This window comes from Achroia grisella, unplaced genomic scaffold, assembly GCF_030625045.1.
Source record: "Achroia grisella isolate CSIRO2021 unplaced genomic scaffold, CSIRO_AGI_Agris_v1 utg1462, whole genome shotgun sequence".
Classification (NCBI taxonomy): Eukaryota; Metazoa; Arthropoda; class Insecta; order Lepidoptera; family Pyralidae; genus Achroia; species Achroia grisella.
In genome coordinates this window covers 1,236,925-1,263,677 of record NW_026712637.1, presented here as the reverse complement: position 1 = coordinate 1,263,677, position 26,753 = coordinate 1,236,925, and the positions used below count along the sequence as shown (strand labels likewise).

At 38.8% G+C, this 26,753-nt stretch overlaps 2 protein-coding genes across 2 annotated transcripts; both read left to right on the top strand.

Annotated features, from left to right (window-relative positions):
- Positions 1–3,710: 3,710 nt before the first annotated feature.
- LOC131855680 (putative aminopeptidase W07G4.4) lies at positions 3,711–9,865 on the top strand. Its single transcript, XM_059206979.1, has 9 exons — positions 3,711–3,797; positions 5,277–5,474; positions 6,540–6,634; positions 6,848–6,992; positions 7,174–7,301; positions 7,386–7,579; positions 8,168–8,232; positions 8,665–8,769; positions 9,120–9,865. Exons 2-9 carry the CDS (start codon positions 5,295–5,297, stop codon positions 9,753–9,755), a joined length of 1,548 nt encoding a protein of 515 aa, XP_059062962.1. The 5' UTR covers positions 3,711–3,797; positions 5,277–5,294; the 3' UTR covers positions 9,756–9,865.
- A 1,864-nt stretch (positions 9,866–11,729) lies between these two features.
- Positions 11,730–23,645, top strand: LOC131855689 (putative aminopeptidase W07G4.4). Its single transcript, XM_059206988.1, has 10 exons — positions 11,730–11,865; positions 16,070–16,170; positions 18,582–18,779; positions 19,566–19,660; positions 20,082–20,226; positions 20,685–20,812; positions 20,894–21,087; positions 21,513–21,577; positions 22,199–22,303; positions 22,926–23,645. The coding sequence occupies exons 3-10, from the start codon at positions 18,600–18,602 to the stop codon at positions 23,559–23,561; spliced, it is 1,548 nt and encodes a 515-aa protein (XP_059062971.1). The 5' UTR covers positions 11,730–11,865; positions 16,070–16,170; positions 18,582–18,599; the 3' UTR covers positions 23,562–23,645.
- The last annotated feature ends 3,108 nt before the right edge of the window (positions 23,646–26,753 follow it).

The following is a 26,753-nucleotide window of genomic DNA, read 5'->3' as shown; positions in this document are numbered from 1 at the left end:
TCACTCACTAGGAAAAAAGTCTTTTGAATACACATATTATACATTATACATTATAATTATTCATTCATCCATATCCTATTTGTTTATATATTTAAACATGTATGTAGTCTATTGTATTAAATTAGTTAAATTTTCTGCACATTTATCCGTGAGTCACTTATTCGGGGTTCCACTGACCATAATGCTGAGATGGGTCCCTTACACACACATCAGTACACAGTGACTGGACCGCAGTGGTGGATATGCATTTTTTTTTTCATTTTTATCATTGTTTTTGGTATATGTGTATATATATTATTATTATTTTCTTTTGTTTGATTTTCTTGTGCGCTTTTTTTTTATTTCATTTTTTTTCTCTTAATGATTTGTATTGTATTTATTATTTCTATTTATATGTTATAATAACTTATATGCTGCTGTGAGCATAGTTATTGTTGTTGTGATGTGTGATAGTAATAAATATTATTCTATTCTATTCTATTCTACTCTAAAACCTATAAACCAGAAGCCTAAGGAAATAAGGAACCAAAAAAAAAAAGAATCCAAAGAAAGGGAAAAGAACATGCGAATAGAAAGAGGCATTCAAATAGAGGTGGGAGACAAAATATTTAAAGAATATCGCTGCAAGATTAATTTTAATAATGACAAAAATGTGTCCTGTCCCGATGATACTGCCATTGTCGTCACCGTTGGCCTACCTGGAGTATTGCAATAGTGCAGTACACCGAGCTTGGTATTACTAAAGTTGCCAAGTGGTTAAAGTACAATCTTCTCACTACTACTAACTGAACACTCGCAAAACAAATTATGTCTGTTTCGGTATTTGTAACAACTCGCAGTCAGAACAGGATTTCAATGCAGAAAAAAAAATGCCGGGATTGTAATTGTTGTTGTATGGTTGTATGGTATGGTGGTTCTGCTGTTTCCAACACTGCGTCTGTATCGCCGCGAATTGTGTGCAGTTGCCCAACTATAGCCAGAGTGAGTCATATACAATATGTATGGTGGATATGCTCAAATTGAATACATTTTCACGTGAATTATGACGTTTATTTGGACATTCAAAACACTGAGACATGTAGTACCAAGTATAGACACGGATCCTACACGACACACCCAAAACAAGAAACTTTTTAAATAATAGATTTACTACACTATACATAATGATGAACTGTATTCCTGTATGGGGCAGCGCATTCAAGTCATGTTTCCTAGAAATTGAAAGAGCGCAAAGAGCTCTGCTAAAGATAATGTACTTAAAAAAATCGATGATTTCCTACAAATAAATAACAAAAAGAAACACTTTATATGACCCTGCTATCTATACATATAAATAAAATTGGAGTGTCTGTTTGTAATATTGAAATAACTGTTTTTTACTACATGCATATGAGTATAAATACAGTACATATACCAAAATAACATTTTTTACTGTTTTTGTTTGTCCGTCTGCCTGTTTGTTCTGGCTAGTCTCTGAAATGGCTGGGCCGATTTTGACGGGACTTTTTTTGGCAGGTAGCTGATGCAAGGAGTAACTTAGGCTATTTTGTTTTAAAAAAACTCTAATATTTTAGAATAAATAAAGCTACATTCCACGCGGACGCGGACGTAGTCGTGGGAACATGGCAAATAAAATATACACTTAAACCAATGCCAAAATAAACAAAATAAAAAAATGCGAGTATACAATGTCAAAAGCCAATTGCACTATTGTATAATACAATAAATGAAAACATTGCTATAGCCTAAAAATTATCATGATTGTAAAAATGTATTGACAGATTAGATAAAAACATTAAATTACAATGAAACCGAGTTACTTCTGCATCATTATCATTAATGCTAAAAAAAAAACTGTTGTGCAAGACTTCACACACATACACACACACACACTCTGCATTCTCATTTCACACTCCTATATGTATGCATTTAAAATTGATCTATATAAATAAATTAGATTTATATTATAAAATAGATTTTTTGTTCAAAACTTACAATATGAGCCATGAAATTTTTATACTTAAATGGAGGCTTCAATAACAGTACACATGTGGCCTACTTATATACATATTAATACATAATAAAATAGTATTAAACATACATATATATATATATATAAATACATACCTAAAGATACGACATACATAAACACTTTTAATATCAATAATATATTTTATAGCATAGCTCTGTAGCGCATTGCATTGCGCTGGAGTCCCGTCGGCCGCGCCGGCCGCGCCGGCCGAGGCAGATTAATGTAAACAATAAGACTGCAGCGACAAGCAAGTTAGTCGGTTACTGAGGCTACACTGAGGGACGCGAACGTCTCTCGGTAACAAGCTACATGTACATGTTCTCTACATCTGTCTACGTGTCCGTGTTGTCCGTGTTTAGACCATATCATTCTGGACTTTTTATTTTTCCATATTGTTGACCTCTTTCTGTTAATTAATAAATAAGTGTATAACACTATAACACACCTAAACACCAGCCGCACCCCACACACATATTGAATAGCAAATGGAGTCCAAATTACAAACAGATAAAACATACTGTAGAGACAAAGAAAGAAAATAGTACTATTATAGATAATATGTTATAGCAAATAGTCCGAACATTTAAACCTAAATATTTTAAAGATTCGTATTTTATAGACACGTCCGGCCTAGTGCAGGAACACCAATACATTTATCGGGACAGTGAGGCTGTTCTTCTTGCACTTCACTAGTACGAAATCCGATCTAAACTTATTAGAAACTGTGTGTCGCTGCTAAATGAAATAGGATGCAGAAATAATATTGTACTGAGATGGGTCCCCGGGCACTCAAACATTGAAGGCAATGAAAATGCTGACTATCTGGCAAAGTTAGGTGCCAAAACTGTCTAACTAGGCCCTAGAACCATTCTGTGGCGTGCCTCGTTGCCTAAAACTGGGACATCTCAAATTAATAACCAAACGAGAAGCACTGAATCACTGGCAGGAAATGACAGGATTGACACATTCAAAAACCCTAATATCGGGCTACTCGAACAAATGCTCCAATAGACTACTGCTATTGAGTAAAAACAACATGCATGGTGACTAGGGCCCTCACAGGACAGTGCAAATTTAACAAACATGCAAACCTTGGCAAACAACCTGTGCAAAACCAAATTTCTGCAGATTTTGCCAAAATGAAGAGGAAACGCCACTACACATCCTATGTGGTTGTAGCGCACTCATGCATAAACGAAATAATATCTCATGTCTATCACTCTATCCTGAGGAAATAAAAAAAAAGTAACCATCACTCGTAAGAGTATCCTTCAATTCTTGTCCTGACGGGTCTAGGTAGGGAATTTGAAAAGGGCGAGCACAATAGATCTATAGTATGTAGGTCGCAGTGCTACCGGTCCATGCACCTGACGATAGCCCAAACAAAGCAACAAAAAAATTGCGTAGAAATCAATGTTAATGTGAACATGTGAAACGATTTGAATCAATAAATAGATTATTATAATATTATTATAATCATAGTTATACCTATTGTTTGTTAGGCATTGCATATTTAATTGACATAATCTATAGTAATGCCTAATTCGAATCTTTGTATGTATATAGGTTAAGAAGGTAATTATGATAACGTTGATAAATATTAATTATCCATGCGTGTACTTTTGTGTGGTCATCTTTATATATACTGCTTTAAAGCTACAAAGTCAGTAGACTAGACAATAGTCCGAGTCTATACCTCGGTGGCAGCAGTCGTGAGTGTTGTGACCAGCAGCGGAGTGATCTCATACAACGGTCGACCCTACAGGTGAGTCCTCTCCTACTGCGTCGGTACTGTATGGACCCAGATGTGAGTCTCTGGTAACTGGTGTGCGAGGTGGTGAGGTGGGCTCGCAAAAATTATAATTGTTTCTATTTTTAAGTTATGACATGACCACAAACTATATAGAGATGTTATTACGTCTTACATAGAGATCTAGAAATTTATTTTTTATATAGAATTGTCTTAGTTATGATATATAATAATAGGTATATATAGAAAAAAAAATATATAAAAAAAACATGAATTTTCTTTCTAATTAAGAAAATAGTAAATAATTTATATTTATAAAGTGAACAGATTTTTTAGATGTTAAATATTGTTTTAAATGTTGAAATGGTCAAGAGTGAATAGGCCTAGTAGTATATAGTGTCAAAACAAAGAGTGGTACCAGACTGAGTGCATTATATGTAGTAGGTACATGTTACTAAACTACATACGTAGTATGTTGCCCGTACAGTGACCCGTGACCAGGTACACTGCACACACCTTCCAATATGAAATTGGGAATAACTGATGGACCAAACATAATAGATATTTTAAATATAACTTTGTTACTTCTGTTCTTGAGTTTTAATGCAGACGTACTATCCTAATAGTGCATTTATTGGGAGGGCTTTTGAATATATTAAAAACTTGCTATGGCAATCCATAATGTCACAGCATGCGGACCACTTTCATTCATTTATTTTACTTACTTTTCTGAGACGATAACATAACAGAGATTTTTAATATCTATACGTATGTACAGGGTCCTTAATTTATATGATATGTTTTTGTTATATTTATGAAGTTAGCTACTAGTGTGGAGCCAGCTGTTTGCTGCGTGGTAGGTGCCATATCATAACATGATACAGTTGTGGTGGTGTGTCAAGTAGGAACTATCATACGTAGGTCATACGTAGTTGTAGATTGCATACACAAAGGCTGTGCGTCGGTTGCGTATCACATTATCTAATCATCCGCGTACGATGACCGCACCATCACACTCGCGCTGCACATTCCTCACTAATCGACGCGTGTGTGTTACGCACCTCATAATCCCCGCCGGTCCGAGCGGAGTCGCGTGAGAGCACTGATAATGTCGTCAGCTGACTGCTATCTACGTGTCCACTTCTTTGTTTGATCGTGTTCAAGGCCACTCATTATAATGATATGATTATCGTTTATCAACCTTTATACATGGTAGACACGTCTATAATATATAATCTTAAGAAGAAATGGTCAAGTGTGAATAGACCCAGTAATATTAGTATGTATCCAATATATACAAAAATGAAGCCTCATAAATGCGACTATTTTTATAACAATGAATATATTCTTTCCCGGTATTTAATATTTATGTACATAATATTTACCCATTTAGATCAGACCACACAGTGAGCGGCCATATAACGACATTGTCTTGATTTATAATTATAGTTAACAGATGATTACACCGAATGATCACACAGTTGTCTTGTTTAGAAGTAAATTTGAGGAAACATGAAGACAACAAGAGAGGGGGAGTTGGTGGTGCACGACGTGGTGGTGGCGAGCGTGGGGGAGCTCGACGATCCGGAGTACGACGCCGTGGTGGTGGTGACCTCGCAGGAAGTCGCGCTGCCCCAGCAGCTCGAGGACTTCATACTGGCCGCTCAGCTGCTAGACTCCACGCTAGTGCAGGTCACCATCCAATCCATTGACCACTGACCACGCGGGTCGCATTACATTAAACATAGAATAAACAGTTGGTTTTCATTGTTTCCGTCTGAATATTATCGTTGAAAATTGTCTGCAATTGTCAGAATTATGCTTGAGAGTTTTGAAACAAAAAGAGACGTTGAATATTTTCAACATAAATAGAAACAGGCATGACAAGTATCCTTAATCCTTATACTTATCCTTAATAATGTATCTTCCAGATTATACTTTAATGCTAAAGTATTATTGGAAAGTAGAAACATTGTTTGTATGCATTCTTTCTGTTCTCTAAAAAAATTCTAATTTTATCCTCATATTAAATATTTCTCCAAAATATTATGCCGAATCTCATTGTAGATGCAACATGTCCGGTTATTAATGTCATTCTGTTTGTTTAAACGTCATTAATTTAGTTTTTTCTAATTTAATCAACAATTTATTAATCATCATCCACGCGATGTCATTTCTAGTATGTTCATTATTGCATTAAAAATAATAGTATCATCATCTGCAAATATTAAAATAGGATGTTCAATGTATATTTTGAGATCATTGATATATATAATAATAATAAAAACAATGGTCCCAAAATGCTTCCCTGAGGAACTCCGTGATTTATTTGTTTAGAATCTAATGAGTAAGTTATTTCTAATTTTGTTTAGGGAGATATTCTTGTTATTTCCGTTATTTCTTTTCTATCTGAGATAGGATTGTTTTAAATTATGCATATTTCTCCTGACTGCAATTTTTTTTCAGTAGTCGACAAAATCAAATGCCTTTGTCATGTCTACACACAATGCAGTTACTTGTTTTTCTATGTCCATTGTATTATTTATATACATTTTGTAACTTTATAAAGAAAATTATATATGCTCATATTTATTGTTTTGTTTTTCGAAATCCTTTTTATTTGTTTGAAAGTAGTTTGTGAGAAAATAGTTTCAAGAGCATTCAGGCGAATAATATAAATAAAAAATAGAATGTTGAGCAGCGCGCGCTCACTGATGTATACGTTTAGTGGTATAGTATGCGTGTGTGGTGTTGCAGGGCTCCACGCCGGCAGTGCTGCAATGCAAGCTAGTGTCCAGCGAACGGCTGGTGCTGGCGCCCACTGGCACGCTCACAGCCTATGACGACGTCAGGTACATGCCCCGCAGACACAAATACACACACACAGACACGAACCTGCATATAGACATTGTAGTCAATAATGATTACTGGCGATATATACATATTTTTTATACAACAATGTGGCTTATGAACTCTTAAATGAACGGGGGTGTCAAGTGCGCATTGGTGATTTTTATAACTATTGCCATATGTATGAGTGGTGTATGGTGCGTGGTGGTGCGCAGGTCCGTGTACGAGGCGGCGCGCGCGGGCGTGCGGCGCGCGGCGTCCGCAGGCTCGCGGCGGCCCGTCCTCGTGCTGGCGCCGCATCCGCGCTGGCCCCGCGCCGAGCTGGTCGCGCTGCTCGGGGCGCTCGAGGCGCTCTACGTGGTGAGTGGGCCCGTCATCTCATATTATTATATTGCATATATAGACCTACTCGATATCTACAATCACTAATAAGTCGCATTAAGTGAAAATATCCAAACGGTATTTAAAATGTGTCACAAATTCATTAAAAGTAATTTATGTTGGATCGTGACCGAGGTAATTTTCGTTTGTTGGTCATCAGCCGCTGCAAGTCCGCGAGTCGTCCCCGGACCAGGCGACCCGGCTGCAGGGACTGGGCATCTACGGCGAGGCCGTGAGCGTGCCGCTGCAGCCGCTCATCGAAGAGGCGGTGGCACTGGAGGTGGGCAGGTGAGTGCATTTAGCGGTGTGGGAGCGAGGTAGTGAGGTAGCGGCGGTACATGTACTCAGTTACTCACATATGGCGACGTGCAGGGGGCTGGCGCGGGACGTGACGGGCGCAGACCCGGAGCGGATGACGCCGGCGGCGACCGCGCAGCTGCTGCAGGAGCAGTTGGCCGGCGGCGCGGTGTCCGTACGAGTGCTCGACGACGCTGAGACGATACAGCGCGAGTACCCGCTGTTTTCGGCTGTCTCGCGCGCCGCTGATACCGTCGAGCGGCACAAAGGTACCGGCGCCCTCATCACCATTACCCAAGATATCATTACCACCAGACTTCTTTTTAGTGAAATGCCTTTTTATAACTAATGCCAAATCATAACATAAAAAAAAACTAACGGCGTAATTTTATGAAAATAGTACTAAGTGACTAGTAAGTAGTACTAGTGAAAGTAATTATACGATCGATGGAGATGATTCTGTGATACAGTTTATGAAGTATCATATACTTCTTAAATATATGTAAGTTTGTACACGATTGAGTAGTATGGTTGAGTAGGCATCGAGAAAATACTACTAAAAAGTACTATGCGAACGGCTATGGAATACTTCCGGGTATTCAACAGTGGGGACGCACACCGACCTTAGCGGATAATTCCGCTGAGGATGAATCTGAAGCGATATTGTATTAACGTTTACACCGACGTAGTACTTGTGTGTAAGTGTCGTCTACGTAGTTAATTCAGACTTCCCTATTTCCACCTCGCTTTATTGGATGTGTTAGGACTAGATATTCAAAACACACCTAAAATTGTAAGTTGCAAACCAATGTTAACAATAAAGTGTGTACTGTACTCATTATTTTAATATGTTTCAGGTTGCATTATATTTTTGGAATATGTACCCAGCGAGTACGAGAGCACGGTGATGCTAGTCGGCAAGGTACGTCTTACATCCTACGAATCTTAATAGATTAAAAAGTCACTTATTGCTGCAATATTTAAAGCCCAAGGGGCTCGCTCCTCCATATGGGGAAGATAACAGCTAGAAATCTTCATGACAGCAGGATTAATGCTAAAAATAATAAGCTTACAGAATTGAAACGAGAGTATCAAACATTAACAGTGTTCGTAGCGTCACACAATATGCTAGCACATCCTAAAGTTCTTAGATCTACGTGTTTGTCGCAGAACTTAAACGACTGGACCGATTTGGATGATTTTTTGTGTGTTTCTGAATGGTTTGAAAACTCAGTTGGAGTCGGGAGCTGACACTGATTTTCTAGCTAGAAAGAATAGGCTCGGCAGTACGACGTTTGCTGTGTCCGTTAGTACTAGTGTAAATGTAGAAGAGCAATAAATAAGAGTGTTGCAGGGCGTGACGTACGACACGGGCGGCGCCGACATCAAGACGGGCGGCGCCATGGTGGGCATGTCGGGAGACAAGGCCGGCGCTGCCGCCATCGCCGGGTTCCTCAAGGTGCGCACACACACCCTACACACATCCCCTACACAGCCGCTACGACCACACCACCAATAGACTTCAATTACTTTTGACATGGTGTTTTCTGAGTATATTTTGTATATATTTAGAAAAAAAATAATGTACTAAGTATTTTTATTAGTCGTCTAGTGTCTAACACAATTTCTCACCAACTTAGAAGTAGATGGCGCTGTGTGAATTGTCCAGAGATATTATTATTATCTATGTACAAGGTGGGTCGTCAGCCACATACGCTACGTCCAAATATCAAAGGGGGTACATATATTGTTATATGTATGTTTAGGTAATGTATATTAGTAATGTGTGTATGTGCGGTTATGCTGCAGGTGTGCGACCTGCTGCGGCCGCAGCTGAAGGTGGTGGCGGCGTTGGCGATGGTGCGCAACTCGATCGGCGAGGAGTGCTACGTGGCGGACGAGCTGCTGCGCAGCCGCACCGGGCTGTCGGTGCGCGTCGGCAACACGGACGCGGAGGGCCGCATGATCATGGCGGACCTGCTGGCTGAGATGCGCGAGCGCGCGGCCGACGAGCGGCAGCCGCACCTGTACACGGTGGCCACGCTCACGGGACACGCGGCACGCACGTACGGCGCCGGGTACACGGCCGCGCTCGACAACCACGTGGCCGCCGCGACGAAGCACGCGCAGGAACTGCGCGCCGTCGGCACCGCGCTGGCGGACGGAGTGGAGGTGTCGACGGTGCGCCGCGAGGACCTCGCCGCGCACCGCGGCCGCGCGGCCGGCGACCAGCTGCTGCAGGCCGTCAACCAGCCGTCCGTGAACACGCCGCGCGGCCACCAGGCGCCCACCGGGTTCCTGCTGCTCGTGTCGGGCCTGGAGCGCGGCGACGTGCCCTACACGCACCTCGACATCTCTGGCAGCGCCGGCTCGCATCCCAGTCCCCCGACGGCCGCCCCGCTGATCGCGCTCGCCGCCCTGCACGGCCTCGTCAAAAGCATATAACGTCCTCTTCCCCACTCACCTACGGCGAACATTGATAGTACACAGACGTTCAAATTATTTTTATAATACAAATATTGTGATATTTTTATAAATTTCTATTCCATACAATAAAGGCAAGGCAAGGCTAGGAAATAAAGTTCGCCTTTTAAATATATTTAAAAGGCGAACTTTATTTCCTAGTATAATATATACATGTGTTAGTTATATGTTGTTACACCACTTAGAACTCAAGACCAGACAAGGTCTGCACCGATATTATTGATGTGTTTAGATGCATTCGTTTCTGCAACGAAGAGTTAAGTAACACATAATTTGTAATTTATTTATATTACTGTTTTTCTTCCTTCATGATTTGTAATTGCTGTCACACATTAAGGAGCTCTAACTTTAATATATATATATATATATATACACTTTTAGTAACAAATACAGTATGTATATAGAGCCAGCAGTAAAGTACACTACGTTAATTTGCCTAAGAATTATTTTTTATGGAACCTACCAATTCTCATGAAGTGCTATGTACAACATAATCACAAATCTGAAAGCACCTCTGATTTTGTCTCAATAACAATATTCTAAAGAATATTGGGCACTTTACAGCAAAAGCGTTAGCCTCAATATTTAATCTGAGTAATACTGAGTATATCGTCAAGGTCTTTCCGGTAGATCTGGAAAACGGCGATTCCCATATTAAAAAAGGTTACTACCTAGCAAAGATGATCTGACCAACTACCGTCCAATGTTGCCAGCTTTATCGAAACTTTTAGAGCGCATCATCCATAAGCGGCTAGTATAATTTCTCTATCAAAACAGTACAGTAAATGACAAACAGTTTGGATTTCGTCAGGGAAAGTCCACTGAAGATGCTGTAATACTTCTAACGGGTGCTGTTGTTGATCATTTCGATGAGGGTAGGCGTTACATGGTGTTTTGCTTGACCTTGTTAAGGTGTTCGACACATATAAGTGATCCTATATATGTATCTTTTGGAGTTCCTCAAGGGAGTATTCTGGGTCCAATCTTATTTAGTATAAATATTAATGATCTTCCGTATCTCCCGCTCCAAAACTGACTAATTAAAAAAAAATACAATAGCGAAATTTAAGAGCCAATTAAAATAAATTTTAATAATTAACTAAGATGTATTAGGAATAGGGACTCCTTGCATAAAAAGTTAAGGCACTCGCCAGACAATACAGTATTAAAAATCACATATCTAAGATACATAAATTGTTGTACTAAAATAATAAAAAAAGCAAAAAGGCAATTTGGTAGACAAGAATTTTATAAAGTAGGCAAAAATCCTAAACTATTGTGGAATTCTATATGTTAATACTCATAGTATTAACATCGCGCATACTGCCATAATGCGCGCGCGCCGTCCGTATATTGTGCATCTGTGGCGCGTTGCGTTGGGCGCGGGAAAAATACAATCTACAATTTGACTTCTTGTAGAGACATTCTTCAACTATTGTACTTCTGATCACTAATTTTTGTATACTGTTCTTCATTACTACATACAGCTGTAAATTACTATTATTAGAATAAACTTCTTATATACAACCAAAACTGGCATATAAATAAAGCTCCTAATGACACCGCTAACACTATAAAAAGAATAACTTACACATCTAATACTAAACAACATTCCAATAAATCTTTACTTTCCGCGATTACACAATTGAAACGGGTGTTCAGTCGTGTAATGTGGTAAATAAGTACTTTGTTGGTATAGGGAAAGAACTCGCTGATAAAGTTAAAACAAACCTGTTGAGTCAACACCATCCGAGTCCTCATACTGTAGCATCGCTAAATATACAAATATGATAGTTATTGCGTTCGTCAAACAGGTACTTGTTGTCTATTGTATTGCAACGCTCGACAACCGGTCCGTGGTACGTTTGCTGTTTGCTGCCCCCTGCCTCACCTCACCAGCACTCACTTCTGTGATACTTACTACTTACGAGCGCATATACGTCGCTGTTCTTAACGCTAATAGTACCTACCGACTACAACCAGTGTGCAATTATTTTCTTCGAGTGAATTTAAATTCACTATAAATATTTATATAAATTGAAAATAGAATCTTAAAGTGTTCCCATACTGGGTAAGTTGTGCATATAATATTTGTTGCTAATTTATTTTGGACTTAAGACTTGTTGTAAATTTGATGTGTCATAGTAGCTAAGTAAGTTAAAATTTTAACTGATAGTGTCACTATACTAGTGTCATTGTGTGGCTTGCCCTATATAATATTATTATAGTATTGTTTTCTTGCATAGTGAATAATAGTTGATTATAATGCGCAGTGCTTTTGTTAACCGCCTAGTAACCGTTCTGGTTTTAAATTATAACTGCCGCCTTGATTTTCTTCCTCCTTCTGCTGGCTAATTAAGTAGCTATAGAATACCCATAATCCGTAGGTCTGACTATATCTTGCTATTATAAGATCATAATGCAATGATTCGGTATATTACAGGAACACCGTAGATATTGATATAATATAACCACCTACCCGACGACTGGAAACTATATACATATATATACTCGTGAGACTGCATACCGACTTAGCCGATTTGCTGGAGAGGATTGCTGGAAAACCGAGGAGACCGAGGATAGTGGTGTTTATTCTTGAACTGAGCGGACTATATGTTTTGTGACCCAAGGCTTACCCAACCCTGACTTTAAACAACCATTCTTTTATTTTTTTATTTTACTATGAATACATTTTTTTTATAAACTTAATTTGCCGTATTTGTTTTTTTTTTAACATTAACAAACGCGACAATACGCATTCTTCTATAAGTAGTTTGCCCTCCTTTGTGTCACAGACTACTGACTGTAATGAAATTCATTCCACTATTGCTTCTTTAAAAATCACCGTTACCACTGGTTAGGATGGAATACCTACATCTGTACTTAAGAGATACTCTAAAATTCTGGCACCTATTCTATCTCATATATTCAACTCGTGTTTTAGATCGATCGCCATTCTTACATCTTTATCTAAACTTCTTGAACGATTAATAAATAAACGCCTTATTCAATACCTTGAACATCACAAACTAATCTCTAACCAGCAGGATGGTTTTAGAAGTAACAAGTCAACAACACACGCTTTAAATGACTTAATATACTAGGTTGACTAGCATCTAAATAACAAGAAGATTTGACTTTGATTGTGCCTTTGTCGACCCACCTGCTTAAATTAGACAGAATTGAAGTTAGAGGTACCCAGCTGTGGTTATTCGTATGCTATCTTTCTGGACCTTCCAATGTCATATGGAGTACCTCAAGGGAGTGTTCTCGAACCGAACTTGTTTTTAGTATTTATTAACGGCCTCTGTAACATTAAATTCCTTAATGACCAAATTGTTTCTTTTGTTGACGCCACTGTCATTTCATTTTTCGCAAAGTTCTGATCAGATCTACAATTAAAAGTGTGCCTTTAATTGTAGATCTGATCTATACAAGGCTTCAAATAATGCATACGACTGGCTTATCATTCATTCTTTAACTCTTAACACTATAAAATCTAACTTAATTATATTCTACACTCGATTTAATCTATAACATAAAATTCAAATAATAATCCAAGTACATACACAATTACATATCACCAACACACAAATTCCCCCTGTACATGCCCACGAATAAAAACCGTTCAAAAAGACTTTAAAACTTACACAATTTTACTCAACTTTTACGACGACTTGGGTGTCATATTAGACAACCTGCTAAACGTTAAAGCTCAAATTAATTCTTTAACTGCTAGCATTACAAAATGAACTTATATATTTAAATCACTTAGACATATAACCAACCAACATGTTTGACGCACAGTTTACTACAAGCTAACACAATCCTTGATTTCATATGATATTACATGCCGGGGCGGAGCTGCAAAGTCTATCATCAATCCACTTGAAGTAGCTCAACGAGCAGCTTTAAAAGTTGCATTATACATTATTATATTATTTAGCTCTCACTTTATACAACGAAATAAACTCAATGATTGATATTCATGACGTATCTAGTTATCAGGTCAAAAATATCGGACGCGCATGTTTGTTAAACAAAACTTATGACGAAACTGAGGAACTTATTATGCCCCTAAATTTGTAGTAATGGTACACCTTATACACACACTCGTACATACGAACATGTGCCGTGCACACTTGCGTCCTACAACAGCAGTGTCAGTTTTAGCATTCGTATTTCATAACTAGGACTCAAAATTCTCTCATTCTTTGTTTCATAATAATCAAACTAAATGTTCACCTAGAGTATGTAACTGGATGTCCTTCATACAGAGCATTATAATGACCTAGTAAGGACAGCAGTGACATAATTTTCCTTTGAGACTTATGTAAGTAACATGTAACTCCTTGTTTAGGAAATTTATTTTTACAGATATTAGATACTTTAGCATATATGTACATATATTTGAATGAAATTTAATTTGATAACGATGTCAAAACTTTTTTTAGATTTGTTCGTTAACTATGTATTGCAGAGTTCTTAACAGATGACCATTTCATGAACGTGTAAAATAATTACGGGCATAATTGATGCAATGCACTAACATAATAATATGAAATTTTAATTGATTATATGTGACTCGGAATGATTCGATTATTGATTTATATTCTTTGACACGTTATATAAATATTTCATAAATGTATTGAAATTATATAAATTAGTAAAAAAGTTATTAAGTAGTGTGCTACATCGCGTACATTCGACGCGGAGTCGGGACGTAGTCTGACTTTACACTGAACTTAAATCTATGATATGTGGAAACGTAAACAAATGGAAGGGTGCAGAGTGTTGACAGAAATATTACATGTGTAGGCACAAATGTTTTATTATTGTTTTCCTTATTTATTTATATAAGACGTAAATAATCAGTATCTACGGATATATAGCTAATCGGCCCTGTACAGGCAGTGATAGTAAACTGTGGATTCTATGATTATATTGACGCCCTCTGTGGTCCAGTGGTTTAGCACATCACTTTACTTACGATGGTCGCGGGTTGGATTCCTCGCACGGCACAAACATTTATATTCATGAGTATAACTATATATAAGTATATGATTGTTTGTATCGGTCTAGGTGTGTTCTATGTATAATATGTATGTATTTACGAAAAAAAAATCGATGTACCTACATATTTGTATTAGTTATCCAGTACCCACAACACAAGCTTTAGCTAGCTTAACTTAGGTCTATATGCCGCTGTGTGAATTGTCCTGAGATGATTATTATTATTATATTAAACAATTAGCAAACAGGTTCTTTCATTTTACATGGTGTCTGTATTCAGTTGTCGTATATTGATTATCAAAGATAAAATGCACATATTTAATCCCAAATAACTACAAATTATGTATAATGAACACACGGGGGTGGTGGGAGGGAAGTACACAATGTTCACTAATAACCCCCTAACTAGCAATACTGCAATATTTTGTAATACCGTCTCGGTGATTTAGCGGTTTAGAACACCGCACCGCACCGCTTCCTATGGTCGATTCGATTCCACACAAGGTACAAACATGGTACATCATGAGTAAGATTCTTTACTTGTATTGGTATGGATGCTTTCTATGTTTAATAATGTATTTACATCGGTAACTATATAGTACCTATAACACAAGTTCTGGTTATCTTGGGAATAGGTGGCGAGACTGAAATAACCTTTACTCAAATAAATTTAATATAAGTACTTTGGAATAGTCGTTTTTTTTATTCTATTACTCATTCGGAACGCAGACTCATCGAAGACTTACTCAAGAAGAAAGACCAAGAAATTTGGGTGTTGCTCTTTTAAATCAATGCTGTTCAAATCTACATTATTAGGAATTTGGTTTAAATACATAATACTGACTTATAGTAAAATTGACATAAATAAATAAATAGTTACTTCAGTAACAAAATAAATCAGTCCTAGTTATGAGAGTAGACCAGTTCCTACAAGCAGCACTCGTTCACGAGTATAAGGGGTGAGCCAGCTGTCGCGGCGCTCGACCATATTTTAGGGATCCTAACGACTCGTCCCACCATGTCGTCACATGTCTGGACATTTAAGTGAGCATGACTGGCTCATGACACTAAACCATGTCACAACTAATAATACTATGTGGAAGCCATGGTATTCACGCAATACACATTAACAAGAAGAAGGCATGCTACAATTAACGTAGAAGTCGCTACGCACTCAATCCTTATTCAGATAACAGTAGTTAAATTTAAGGTGTTTTTATGCAAAATTATATAATAATTTAGTACTTTTTTTATTGTTTTAGGTTTTCCGCATATTCCTATCGACGTGGTCTGTTGGCAATATGGAAACAAAGAAACATTATCTACATTAGATACTTTTATTGCGTTGTGACATATAAATTAGGTATTTATTTATTACTGTAGGCATTGTAACGTAATTACATTTATACCTATTGTTTGTTAGGCATTGCATATTTAATTGACATAATCTATAGTAATGCCTAATTCGAATCTTTGTATGTATATAGGTTAAGAAGGTAATTATGATAACGTTGATAAATATTAATTATCCATGCGTGTACTTTTGTGTGGTCATCTTTATATATACTGCTTTAAAGCTACAAAGTCAGTAGACTAGACAATAGTCCGAGTCTATACCTCGGTGGCAGCAGTCGTGAGTGTTGTGACCAGCAGCGGAGTGATCTCATACAACGGTCGACCCTACAGGTGAGTCCTCTCCTACTGGTTGTCACCTCTCCTACTGTCAGTCAGTTCTCATGGAACCAGGTGTGAACCTCTGGAACTGGTGTGCGAGGTGGTGAGGTATGCAAGAGATACTATAAGAGATTAAAGTAAAAAAGTGCAATTTGTTTACAATGCACTCAGCTGTCGATTCGTTTTCTGAATCCGTTTGGATCCTGTGTGTAAGTTACAAATATGAATAGTTTTGTATACTTCAATAATAAGAGTCATACCTACACTTGTGATGTATTTATGTTCTTAAACACATATATGTGTGGGTGTGTGTGTCGAGAGATCCGACAGACATTGTCTTGTCTCAGTAAATGCGCCAACTGTCACCCAATATCTGACCAGTTAAATACGCAAATCTAAATTAGTCATTGAGTATTCTTAAATTTTGCAGTTTTCTGTAAAATATTTATTTTATTATTATAGTATTTATAAACAATAAAAATTAGATATTGGTTACGTAGTTTTTAAATTATGTCATGACCACAAACTATGTACATAGAGATGCTACGCGCGACATGACAATGGTAAATATAGATTTATTGTTTGATATTGTGCTTTATATTAGTTATATATAATAAAATAAATCTGAAATTTTATGGTCTTGATTTGCAAATTCTTTGTAATGAAAGAATTATAAAGATATAGATACAATAAAATTACATGTCACGAGTGTATGGTGTCAAAAATGTAGCATAGAGACAAACCGGGCGGGCACTCACCGCAGTGATTGTAGTGTGTAGTACAGAAACGCTCCACACACCATCCAATAACCATACATAATTAGGAACAACTGTTGGACCAAACATAATAGAAATTTAATTAAATATAATTTTATTAGTTCCAGTCTCGAGTTTTAATGCAAGCGTAGGTTATCAGCCTAACAGTATATGTGAGGGCTTTTCTTATATGTTTGGGTTTCTTCACGTGCATCTTTGAACATATAAAAAATAATAATGAAATGCTATTCAACAACACCGCAACCCTAGTCCTTATCTAGGATCAATCTAAGGCAGTAATTAATTACAGCAATAATAAAATTTCATAATAATAATAATAACTCAGCATACACTTGAAAATATAGGTGATGGTTTATCTCACACCACACTGTGAGATGTATACAATACATATTTGTATACATAAGTATAATTGTACCTGGTTGTTCTATATGTATATGTTTTTACATAACATAAATTTATGTATTATATCAGTCGTCTAGCTTGAGCTTGAGGAAATAAGTAGATAAGCATAAAGCAACCAGTTTACGGCATGGCTATCCATAATGTCACAGCATACGGATCACTTTTATTTGCTTATTTTATTTATTTGTTATTTTAAGACAATAACAGAGATTTTTAATATTGATATGTATATGTACACATGCAGGGGCCTTAACTCGCGTGGCACATTTTTGTTCTATTTTATGAAGTTACCTACTACTCACACAGCCCCCGTGTACTGGACACAGGGGCTGTGTGTGGAGCCAGCTGTTTGCCTCATAGTAGGTTTGGTGCCATACCATAATATAATTGTGGTGGTGTGTCAAATACGAACTATCATATGGACAGTATCATACGTAGTTGTAGATTGCATACACAAAGGCTGTGCGTCGGTTGCATAGCTGTGTATCACATTATCTAATCGACGCGTGTGTGCTACGCACCTCATAATCCCCGCCGGTCCGAGCGGAGTCGCGTGAGAGCATTGATAATGTCATCAGCTGACTGCTATCTACGTGCCCACTTCTTTGTTTGATCGTGTTCAAGGCCACTCATTATCATGATATGATTATCGTTTGTCATCCATTATACATGGTAGACACGTCACACAATATAGTCTAGAGAAGAAATGGTCAGGTGCCTAGTAGTAGGCTACATTCTTGAAACTCCAAAAAATTATGCAGCTATTTTGAACTAATAATTTATTTAAAATATATAAATAAATAGTATTACCACAAATAACATAATATTATATATACTAATTATAATAATTAAATAAATAGATCTATAATTATAGTCTACAGATGTTTACCTCGAATCACGACATAGTTGTGTTGTTGTTTAGAAGCAGATTTGATTAAACATGAAGAAAACAAGAGAAGCAGAGTTGGTGGTGAACGACGTGGTGGTGGCGAGCGTGGAGGTGCTGAACAGCCCTCAATACGACGCCGTAGTGGTGCTGACCTCGCCCGACGTCGCGCTGCCCCAGCAGCTCGAGGAATTCGTACTCGCCGCGCAGCAACTTGATTCCTCGCTCGCGCAGGTGACCACTGACAGCAGACCACGCCGGCCGCATTACCATTTAAAAAATAGGGCTCTTATAGAATCAGACTTTGGAGCGTATTCGTACAGCGCACTAATCAGTTGCGTTTTCTTTGTTAGCGTGTATTATAGTCAGGAATTGTCTGCACAGAATTGTAATGCAGAGCTTGTTTTTTGCTCTACATGTGATATCATAACTAAGAGATAACAAGAATATTTAGAATATTGTATCTTCCAGATTATACTTTAATGCCAGAGTAGGCTTTATTAGGTAGTGTTTTCAATAAATCAGTGCCCACACTTGTAATATTTCGGTCAACACTTGAGACCCTTCCATTAGTTTACGTCTCCACAAACATAGATTAAAGTTAAGTGTAAAATAGTCCACATTACGACTCCGCGTTGAGTACTCGCGTCTCTAATAAATATTGTAGCACATTACCAATACCAATAAATACTAAATTTAATAAATAGTACAATTATTTACCGGTATACTCACTATCTACATACTACAATAAATAATATATTAAGTAGCGACACCTCATCACATCACAACATATATAACGCTACAGTGGTGAGAACAAAACCACCTCGCTAAAAATCTAATAATATTTTTATCTTATTTTATATGTAAAGGAAATGTATTATTTTCACATTACACGGACATTGGGCAAAGGCCTGAACTACGTAATATTAGGTCAGTTTTCAAATCAAACAGGTATATAATACAACCCACATCGAAGGCACATATATTTCAGCGTCAATAACAGTAGCGGTCGTGTTGTAGGGCTCCTCGCCGGCGGTGCTGCGCTGCACGCTCGTCTCCAGCGGGCGGCTGGTGCTGTCGCCCATCGGCTCGCTCACCGCCTACGACGACGTCAGGTACGTGTCCCCGCAGACACACACACAGACACGACCCTGCCTATAGGCATTTTATTCAATAATGGTTACTGGCGATATATATTTCTTATACTACGATGTGGCTTATGAACTCTTGAAATAACGGGGGTGGCAAATGCACGTTTCCAATTTTTATAATAAATGAATACGTACACTCGTTTTTTCTCCCATCGCTTCAGAGGAGATATGGCCAGCGGTAACAGATGTAGAATTTTAAGTTTCATCTCAATGTGATAAATATACAGAAATGAAGTTTCAAATGATGTTAAATTTTTTGATTAGCAAGCAAATGGCCCGCCTAATGACAAGTGACAATTGGGTCCTATTCTTTGGAAGCGTGTACGTATTGCCTTTGTCCCGCGTACATGACGGTGAGTGGTGTATGGTGCGTGGTGGTGTGCAGGTCGGTGTACGAGGCGGCGCGCGCGGGCGTGCGGCGCGCGGCGGCGGCAGGCTCGCGGCGGCCCGTCCTCGTGCTGGCGCCGCACCCGCGCTGGCCCCGCGCCGAGCTGGTCGCGCTGCTCGGGGCGCTCGAGGCGCTCTACGTGGTGAGTCAACTGTTTATTTATATTCGGACAAACGATGCTACTCACAGTCATCATTGAATATATATAAAAATTACAGAGGCCACTTTTTCAATCAAAGAACGGCTCGCTTGTCATAATTCTCTTCTGAAAAATAGATCTATACTTTATTGCCCCAGTTAATTTATTGAAATTGTTACATGCTCAACACAAATTTACATTGTGTTTTTTAAATAAGTATAAGTAATATAATAATGTTGATTATATAACAAGTTATTAATCGTATTGATATTTGATATAGAAGAGAAGAAACGGATGAATTTTTCTAATCATTTCCTACACGCGAAATCTTCCAATGCTTTGATGTATACTGCAACTCACTGCGCACTGGTGTACAGCAGAATTTTTAAATTTTGCTTGTATGAAATCCATTAAAAGTAATTTATGTCGTGGCTGATGGGGTTTTGATTGTTGGTCATCAGCCGCTGCAGATCCGCGAGTCGTTCCCGGATCAGGTGATCCAGCTGCATCGACTGGGTATATACGGCGAGGCCGTGAGCGTGCCGCTGCAGCCGCTCATCGACGAGGCGGTGGCGCTGGAGTTGGGCAGGTGAGTGCGCCCGGCAGTGTGGGAGTGACGTAGTGAGTAAGAGTTACATGTACTCAACTACTCACATGTGGCGGTGTGCAGGGGGCTGACGCGGGACTTGACCGGCACGGACCCGGAGCGGATGACGCCGGCGGCGACGGCGCAGCTGCTGCAGGAGGAGTTTGCCGGCAGCGCGGTGTCCGTGCGTGTGCTCGACGACGCTGAGACGATACTGCGCGAGTACCCGCTGTTCTCGGCTGTGTCGCGCGCCGCTGATACCGTCGAACGGCACAAAGGTAATAACGCCCTCTTATACCATTGTTCTTTGGCTCCTTCTCAGCGAAAGGAGACAGTTTTATTTGAAATAATCGACATTTTGTAAAAGTACCACTGCATAGGCACAGAAAATGTTAGTAAAAAATTGCCATACAAATAGCAATTAAATGATTTCGCACAAATTGAGTGTACGTGGGGAAGCGTCACTCGGACTTATTGTATCAAGGATTAAACCGAGCTGGACCTAGTAAAGTTTCGCGTGTGTGTGTGGGTACACCAAGCAGCTTACTGTGTAATGGACGGTTGAAGGGTGGAAATAGAGCAGTGAATGTACAGATGCAATATTAAAAAAAAACAATTGTTCCAGATTTACAAAATGGACCTCAGTATGAAAGTACGTTGACAATAAAGTGTGTACTGTACTCATTATTTTAATATGTTTCAGGTTGCATTATATTTTTGGAATATGTACCCAGCGAGTACGAGAGCACGGTGATGCTAGTCGGCAAGGTACGTCTTACATCCTACGAATCTTAATTAATTAAATAGTAACTTATTACTTTAAAGTTCAAAGGAATTGAATTTTGTATTCTCCAAATGGAGAAGACGCCGGAGAGCGATCTTCGAGGCCAGTATGAATGCTGTAAAAAACAAATTCACTGGTGTCAGTATGTCACCAAATATGACTTAGTGAACGATTGACGGCATTACATAATTTTAAGCAAGTGTTTATTAGGGTATTACACCATAAACTATAGTAACCAAATGTTTTTAATTCTACTTCATTTATTATTATATACAAAACAATTGTACATACATCAAATTACTATTTTGTTACGTTTAAATAATACAACAATATATTAACTATGTATTTCTCTCTCGTCAATATTATTACTTTTTTATTTTTTATCACAATTTTGGTGCCAAAGTTATTTCACTTTTTTAATATGGACTACAGGTAACGAAACAAAACCAAACAGTTATAATATTGAGACAATATTCAAGGTGGGATATTTAACAGCAATATTTTATATTGCCTAAAAGGAATAGGCCATGCTTGGCAGGACGATGTGTGCTGTATCTGTTAGTACTAGTGTAAATACAGAAGAGTGATAAATAAGAGTGTTGCAGGGCGTGACGTACGACACGGGCGGCGCCAACATCAAGACAGGCGGCGGCATGGTGGGCATGTCGGGAGACAAGGCCGGCGCCGCCGCTGTCGCCGGGTTCCTCAAGGTGAGTCCACCTCACCGCGACCAGTACCTACCTCACCATTGGCATACTATTATTCTTGACATTTAACAATAATTAGAAACTTCTCTGTACATCTATCTTCGGATTCCTTCCACCGGAGCTGCTACATTTTTACACCGACATATACAAGTTTCTTATTTCTTACTGTCCCAGTGCCTGCGTCTTTTCACATTAATATCAGTTAATCTGTCATACGACATTAGTTTCGCGTGTCCTCTCATTTTTACTTCGATATATTCTTTAAGATATTATTAGTTATCTAGTACCCATACAAGTTCATCTCAGCTTGGGATTAGGTGCTGCTATATGAATTTTTTAGTGTCATTATTCTTAAATTTAATTTATTACTTAAATTACTCTTAATTGTAGAAGCATAACTAATATAAAATTTTGCATGTCTTCATATAAGACGGATTGTATGGAACCATATGTACTTTATAACATCTGTGCACACCACATTTCTCGCAAAATAAAATCATTTCATTTCATTTCATTTCTTAAACGAGTCATCAGCCACAAACGATATGTTCAGATATCAAAGGGGTACATATGATGTTACGAGTATGGGTAGAGCATATAGTAACATGATGAGTGCGTGCTGCAGGTGTGCGACCTGCTGCGGCCGCAGCTGAAGGTGGTGGCGGCGCTGGCGATGGTGCGCAACTCGATCGGCGAGGAGTGCTACGTGGCGGACGAGCTGCTGCGCAGCCGCACCGGGCTGTCGGTGCGCGTCGGCAACACGGACGCGGAGGGCCGCATGATCATGGCGGACCTGCTGGCTGAGATGCGCGAGCGCGCGGCCGACGAGCGGCAGCCGCACCTGTACACTGTGGCCACGCTCACGGGACACGCGTCGAATACGTACGGCGCCGGGTACACGGCCGCGCTCGACAACCACGTGGCCGCCGCGGTGGGGCATGCGCAGGCACTGAGCGACGCCGGCTTGACGCTGGCGGACACGGTGGAGGTGTCGACGGTGCGCCGCGAGGACCTCGCCGCGCACCGCGGCCGCGCGCTGGGCGACCAGCTGCAGCAGGTGGCCTCCCCGTCGTCCGTGGTGGGCGCGCGCGGCCACCAGGCGCCCACCGCCTTCCTGCTGCTCGTGTCCGGCCTGGAGCGCGGCAACGTGCCCTTCACGCACCTCGACATCGCGGGCAGCGCCGGTCTGCTGCCCAATCAGCCCACGACCGCCCCGCTGCTCTCGCTCGTTGCCCTCCACGGCCTCGTCAAGAGTATATAGACCCCCCCCCAGTGCACACATACACGGCGAACCCTGACAGTACACAGGCGTTGATATTATTCTTATAAATCAAATATTGTGATATTTATGTAACTTTCTATTATATACAATAAAGGCATTTAAATATAAGACTAAAATTTCTGAATATAACCATTTCCAAAAGAATATTATTTCCTAATCAACGTAAATATATGTATGTGTGTGTACTTATATATGACAGTTAAGTTATTTACACTTTTTATAACTCAAGACCGGCGCTCCAGCCGGTCTTGAGTTATTATTATTAGGTACTAATGATATTTATTTAGTTGGATTCGTCTCTGCATCGAAAAGCTGAGTACCTAACAGAGAACAAGAGTTAGAAACATACGAAAAGACAGATAGAATTAAAATACTTTGTGTCTATTCTTGTAATATTTCTGTCAACACATGGCACACTTCCATTAGTTTAGCTCTCCAGATAACATAGATTTAAGTTCAGTGAAAGTCAGTCTACGTCCCGACTCCGCGTCGAATGTTGTTACTAATAACATTCGACGTCATGTAATACACTATCAAATAAACTTTAGGTACTACTATACAATACATAGTACAATTATTACACTGTCCATTAGGGCATGCGTCAGTCCTTGGCGACGTGAAAGCCATTTGTCCATTACATCTGGCTAAATATAGTTACAATATTTCGGCATAGATGGCGCTCGTGTTAAGTAATTGAAGCACATTTACTTTTATTATTTATGATTGTTTTCAATGCAGTCTTTAATACACATACGTCAAATCTATACCGGTGTTTTAATTAATAACAAATTAGGAAGTTAAACAAACACTTCTTTGGGTTGAGGTTGTAGATTTGGAGTCGTCTGTAGCCGGACGGCAGAAAAACTTGTAGTTGCGTTCTATATATATTTATCAACATAATAATTAGTAATTCTTACAATAGTACTAGTTAGTGGACACTTATCATTGGCGCTCAAATTTCTCGACCAAAATAACATTTTTTGTCATTTGTCTCTGACCTTTTCGCGGGAACAATGAACTGTCAAACCGGCGGTGTTGCCACAACTGACATTCTCAATACCTACATAATAAATTATTCATATTTTTTGCTATATAAATGCATATTATTATTATTATTAAATAACGTGGTGTCCCTACGTTATTTAATAATATCAAACATCACCAGTGGCGTAGTTAGGTAACCAAGGGCCCCGGGCAAATAAAGAAATGGGAAGAGAACAGTACCCACAGAAAGAATTTATTAGAATTCCGAAGGTATAACTTTCGAATTTCTCTCAACTGAGTTGCCAATATTAAAATCAGGTTGCAACCTGTAATATTTATTTTGAAAATTTCAGTTCGATCGAGATTTTTTTGTAAGATTTCGAGGGCCCCGGGCCATTGCCCCGCCTAGTTCCTAGGTAGCTACGCCACTACTCATCACATCATACCTAACGCTGGCGAGGTGATAACCGCTGCTCTACAACGTAAAAATACTCCAATCCAATAAAATTAGTGCTAAAAAAAGTGTCAGATTACCGTCCTGTTTTAGTAAGCCCGATGCATTTTTTAATTGTACTGTACTGTACAACGTTATATTGTATTAATTTACTAATAAAAGCTATAACAGAATAACAGAGAGTGAGCTCACTGTCCCCTTTGAGTTATAGATCGTTTTCTCTTTTCTTCATTGCACTTAAATTTTATTATAAGCAGCAATTTTATTAGTTTTTATTTGAGAGAAATAAAGATGATGATTCATCAATAATTTACTATGAATTTCACAATTATGGTAATACTATTTATCAATAACAGTCAGTGTCTGAGATTGATCTCGCTACATACAATATATCCCGTCGGTACAATCAAATGCATTGGGTAGCGATGGAGTGTGTACAGATATACTACTCACCATTCCTTGTACTCTAAAAATTACACGTAATTGTAACTAATATAATAAATAAACTTATTGTTACATCAACAGTTCCTTGCCAATGGAAACAAGCACTAGTTATTATTTTATCCAAAACTAATAATCTGCTGGGTTTAGTAAACCTAGGCCATGCCTAAATGGGGCGTCATGTCGGACAACCTCCTCGTATGTTCCAGCTATTGGGAGGTCCCCCATCCTCATGGATACGTTCGCATGAGTCGGTGACATCCCATATTCCGGTGCGTCTTCCCCACGGTGGGCGGAGGCAGGGGAACTGGGAAGAATTCTCCCCACACGTAGAGGAGGGCCTGCCTGCAGGCACCCGCCGCTGGGGTCAAGGTTGATTGCCTCTTCTTTTTATAACTTACAGCATCTTATTGCGGCACATATTGCGTCGAAATGTAATAAATGATTGTAGATTTCATTGTTAGGATGATATCCAGATTTATATTTCTGAAAATGCCGCTGCAAATACTGAGACTGCTTATAAACATCATAAGTATTTGGAGAAAATTGCTGACTGGTCTAGAGAAAAATGGGTTGTTATTAGTCCAGAACTCATAATATATGATTCTTGGGTCGTAGAAACATATTTATTGCTGACTGGTATATTGAATAAAACATTACAGTCAATATCTAGACACGCGGCAGCGTGTCAAGCCGAGTTTTAAGTAAACTGGCTTGCAGCACCGTGTGTATATTTACACGAACCATTTGGAGCCACTTTTGACCCCCTCATAACTCAAAAACTCTTTCACACAAACCTGTCAAATTTGGTTCATATATTGAGACTTGCGAGATAAATATGTGTTCCAAATTTCATAAACATATCTCAAACGGTTATTTAGATAGTAATGTCCAAAAATCGTCATTTTTATCACTGATCAACTATAGATCAAAATTATAACCCACTTCCAGATGACCTAGGAAGTTCAAATTTGGTATGCAGATAGGTAATTAGGTGAATATAAAGGAAAAAATCTGAAACTGGTAAATTGTTATCATTTTACTACAATTTTTCACTTTAATTGATTCTATTTCAACTTATACTGGACGAAGACTAAAATTCTATGAAAACGTCGATAGCCACCAATTGACATTGATCCCTGGCGAAAAATCTCATCTTGTACTGGACCGAAAGTAATATTGTATGAAAACGTCGATCATTACCAATTTACGTTGACCTCTTCACATCAGTGTCGATAACTAGCAAACTTCAAATATTGCATTGAGCGGTAAACACTCGTTGCTATAATTTA

Excerpts from the sequence above, each read along its gene's own strand:
- LOC131855680 (XM_059206979.1), top strand. The coding sequence starts at position 5,295 with ATGAAGACAACAAGAGAGGGGGAGTTGGTGGTGCACGACGTGGTGGTG. Across the intron at positions 5,475-6,539 it reads TAGACTCCACGCTAGTGCAG|GGCTCCACGCCGGCAGTGCT; the intron begins GTCACCATCCAA and ends GTGGTGTTGCAG. Across the intron at positions 8,770-9,119 it reads CCATCGCCGGGTTCCTCAAG|GTGTGCGACCTGCTGCGGCC; the intron begins GTGCGCACACAC and ends GTTATGCTGCAG.
- LOC131855689 (XM_059206988.1), top strand. The coding sequence starts at position 18,600 with ATGAAGAAAACAAGAGAAGCAGAGTTGGTGGTGAACGACGTGGTGGTG. Across the intron at positions 20,227-20,684 it reads CGCTCGAGGCGCTCTACGTG|CCGCTGCAGATCCGCGAGTC; the intron begins GTGAGTCAACTG and ends GTTGGTCATCAG. Across the intron at positions 22,304-22,925 it reads CTGTCGCCGGGTTCCTCAAG|GTGTGCGACCTGCTGCGGCC; the intron begins GTGAGTCCACCT and ends TGCGTGCTGCAG.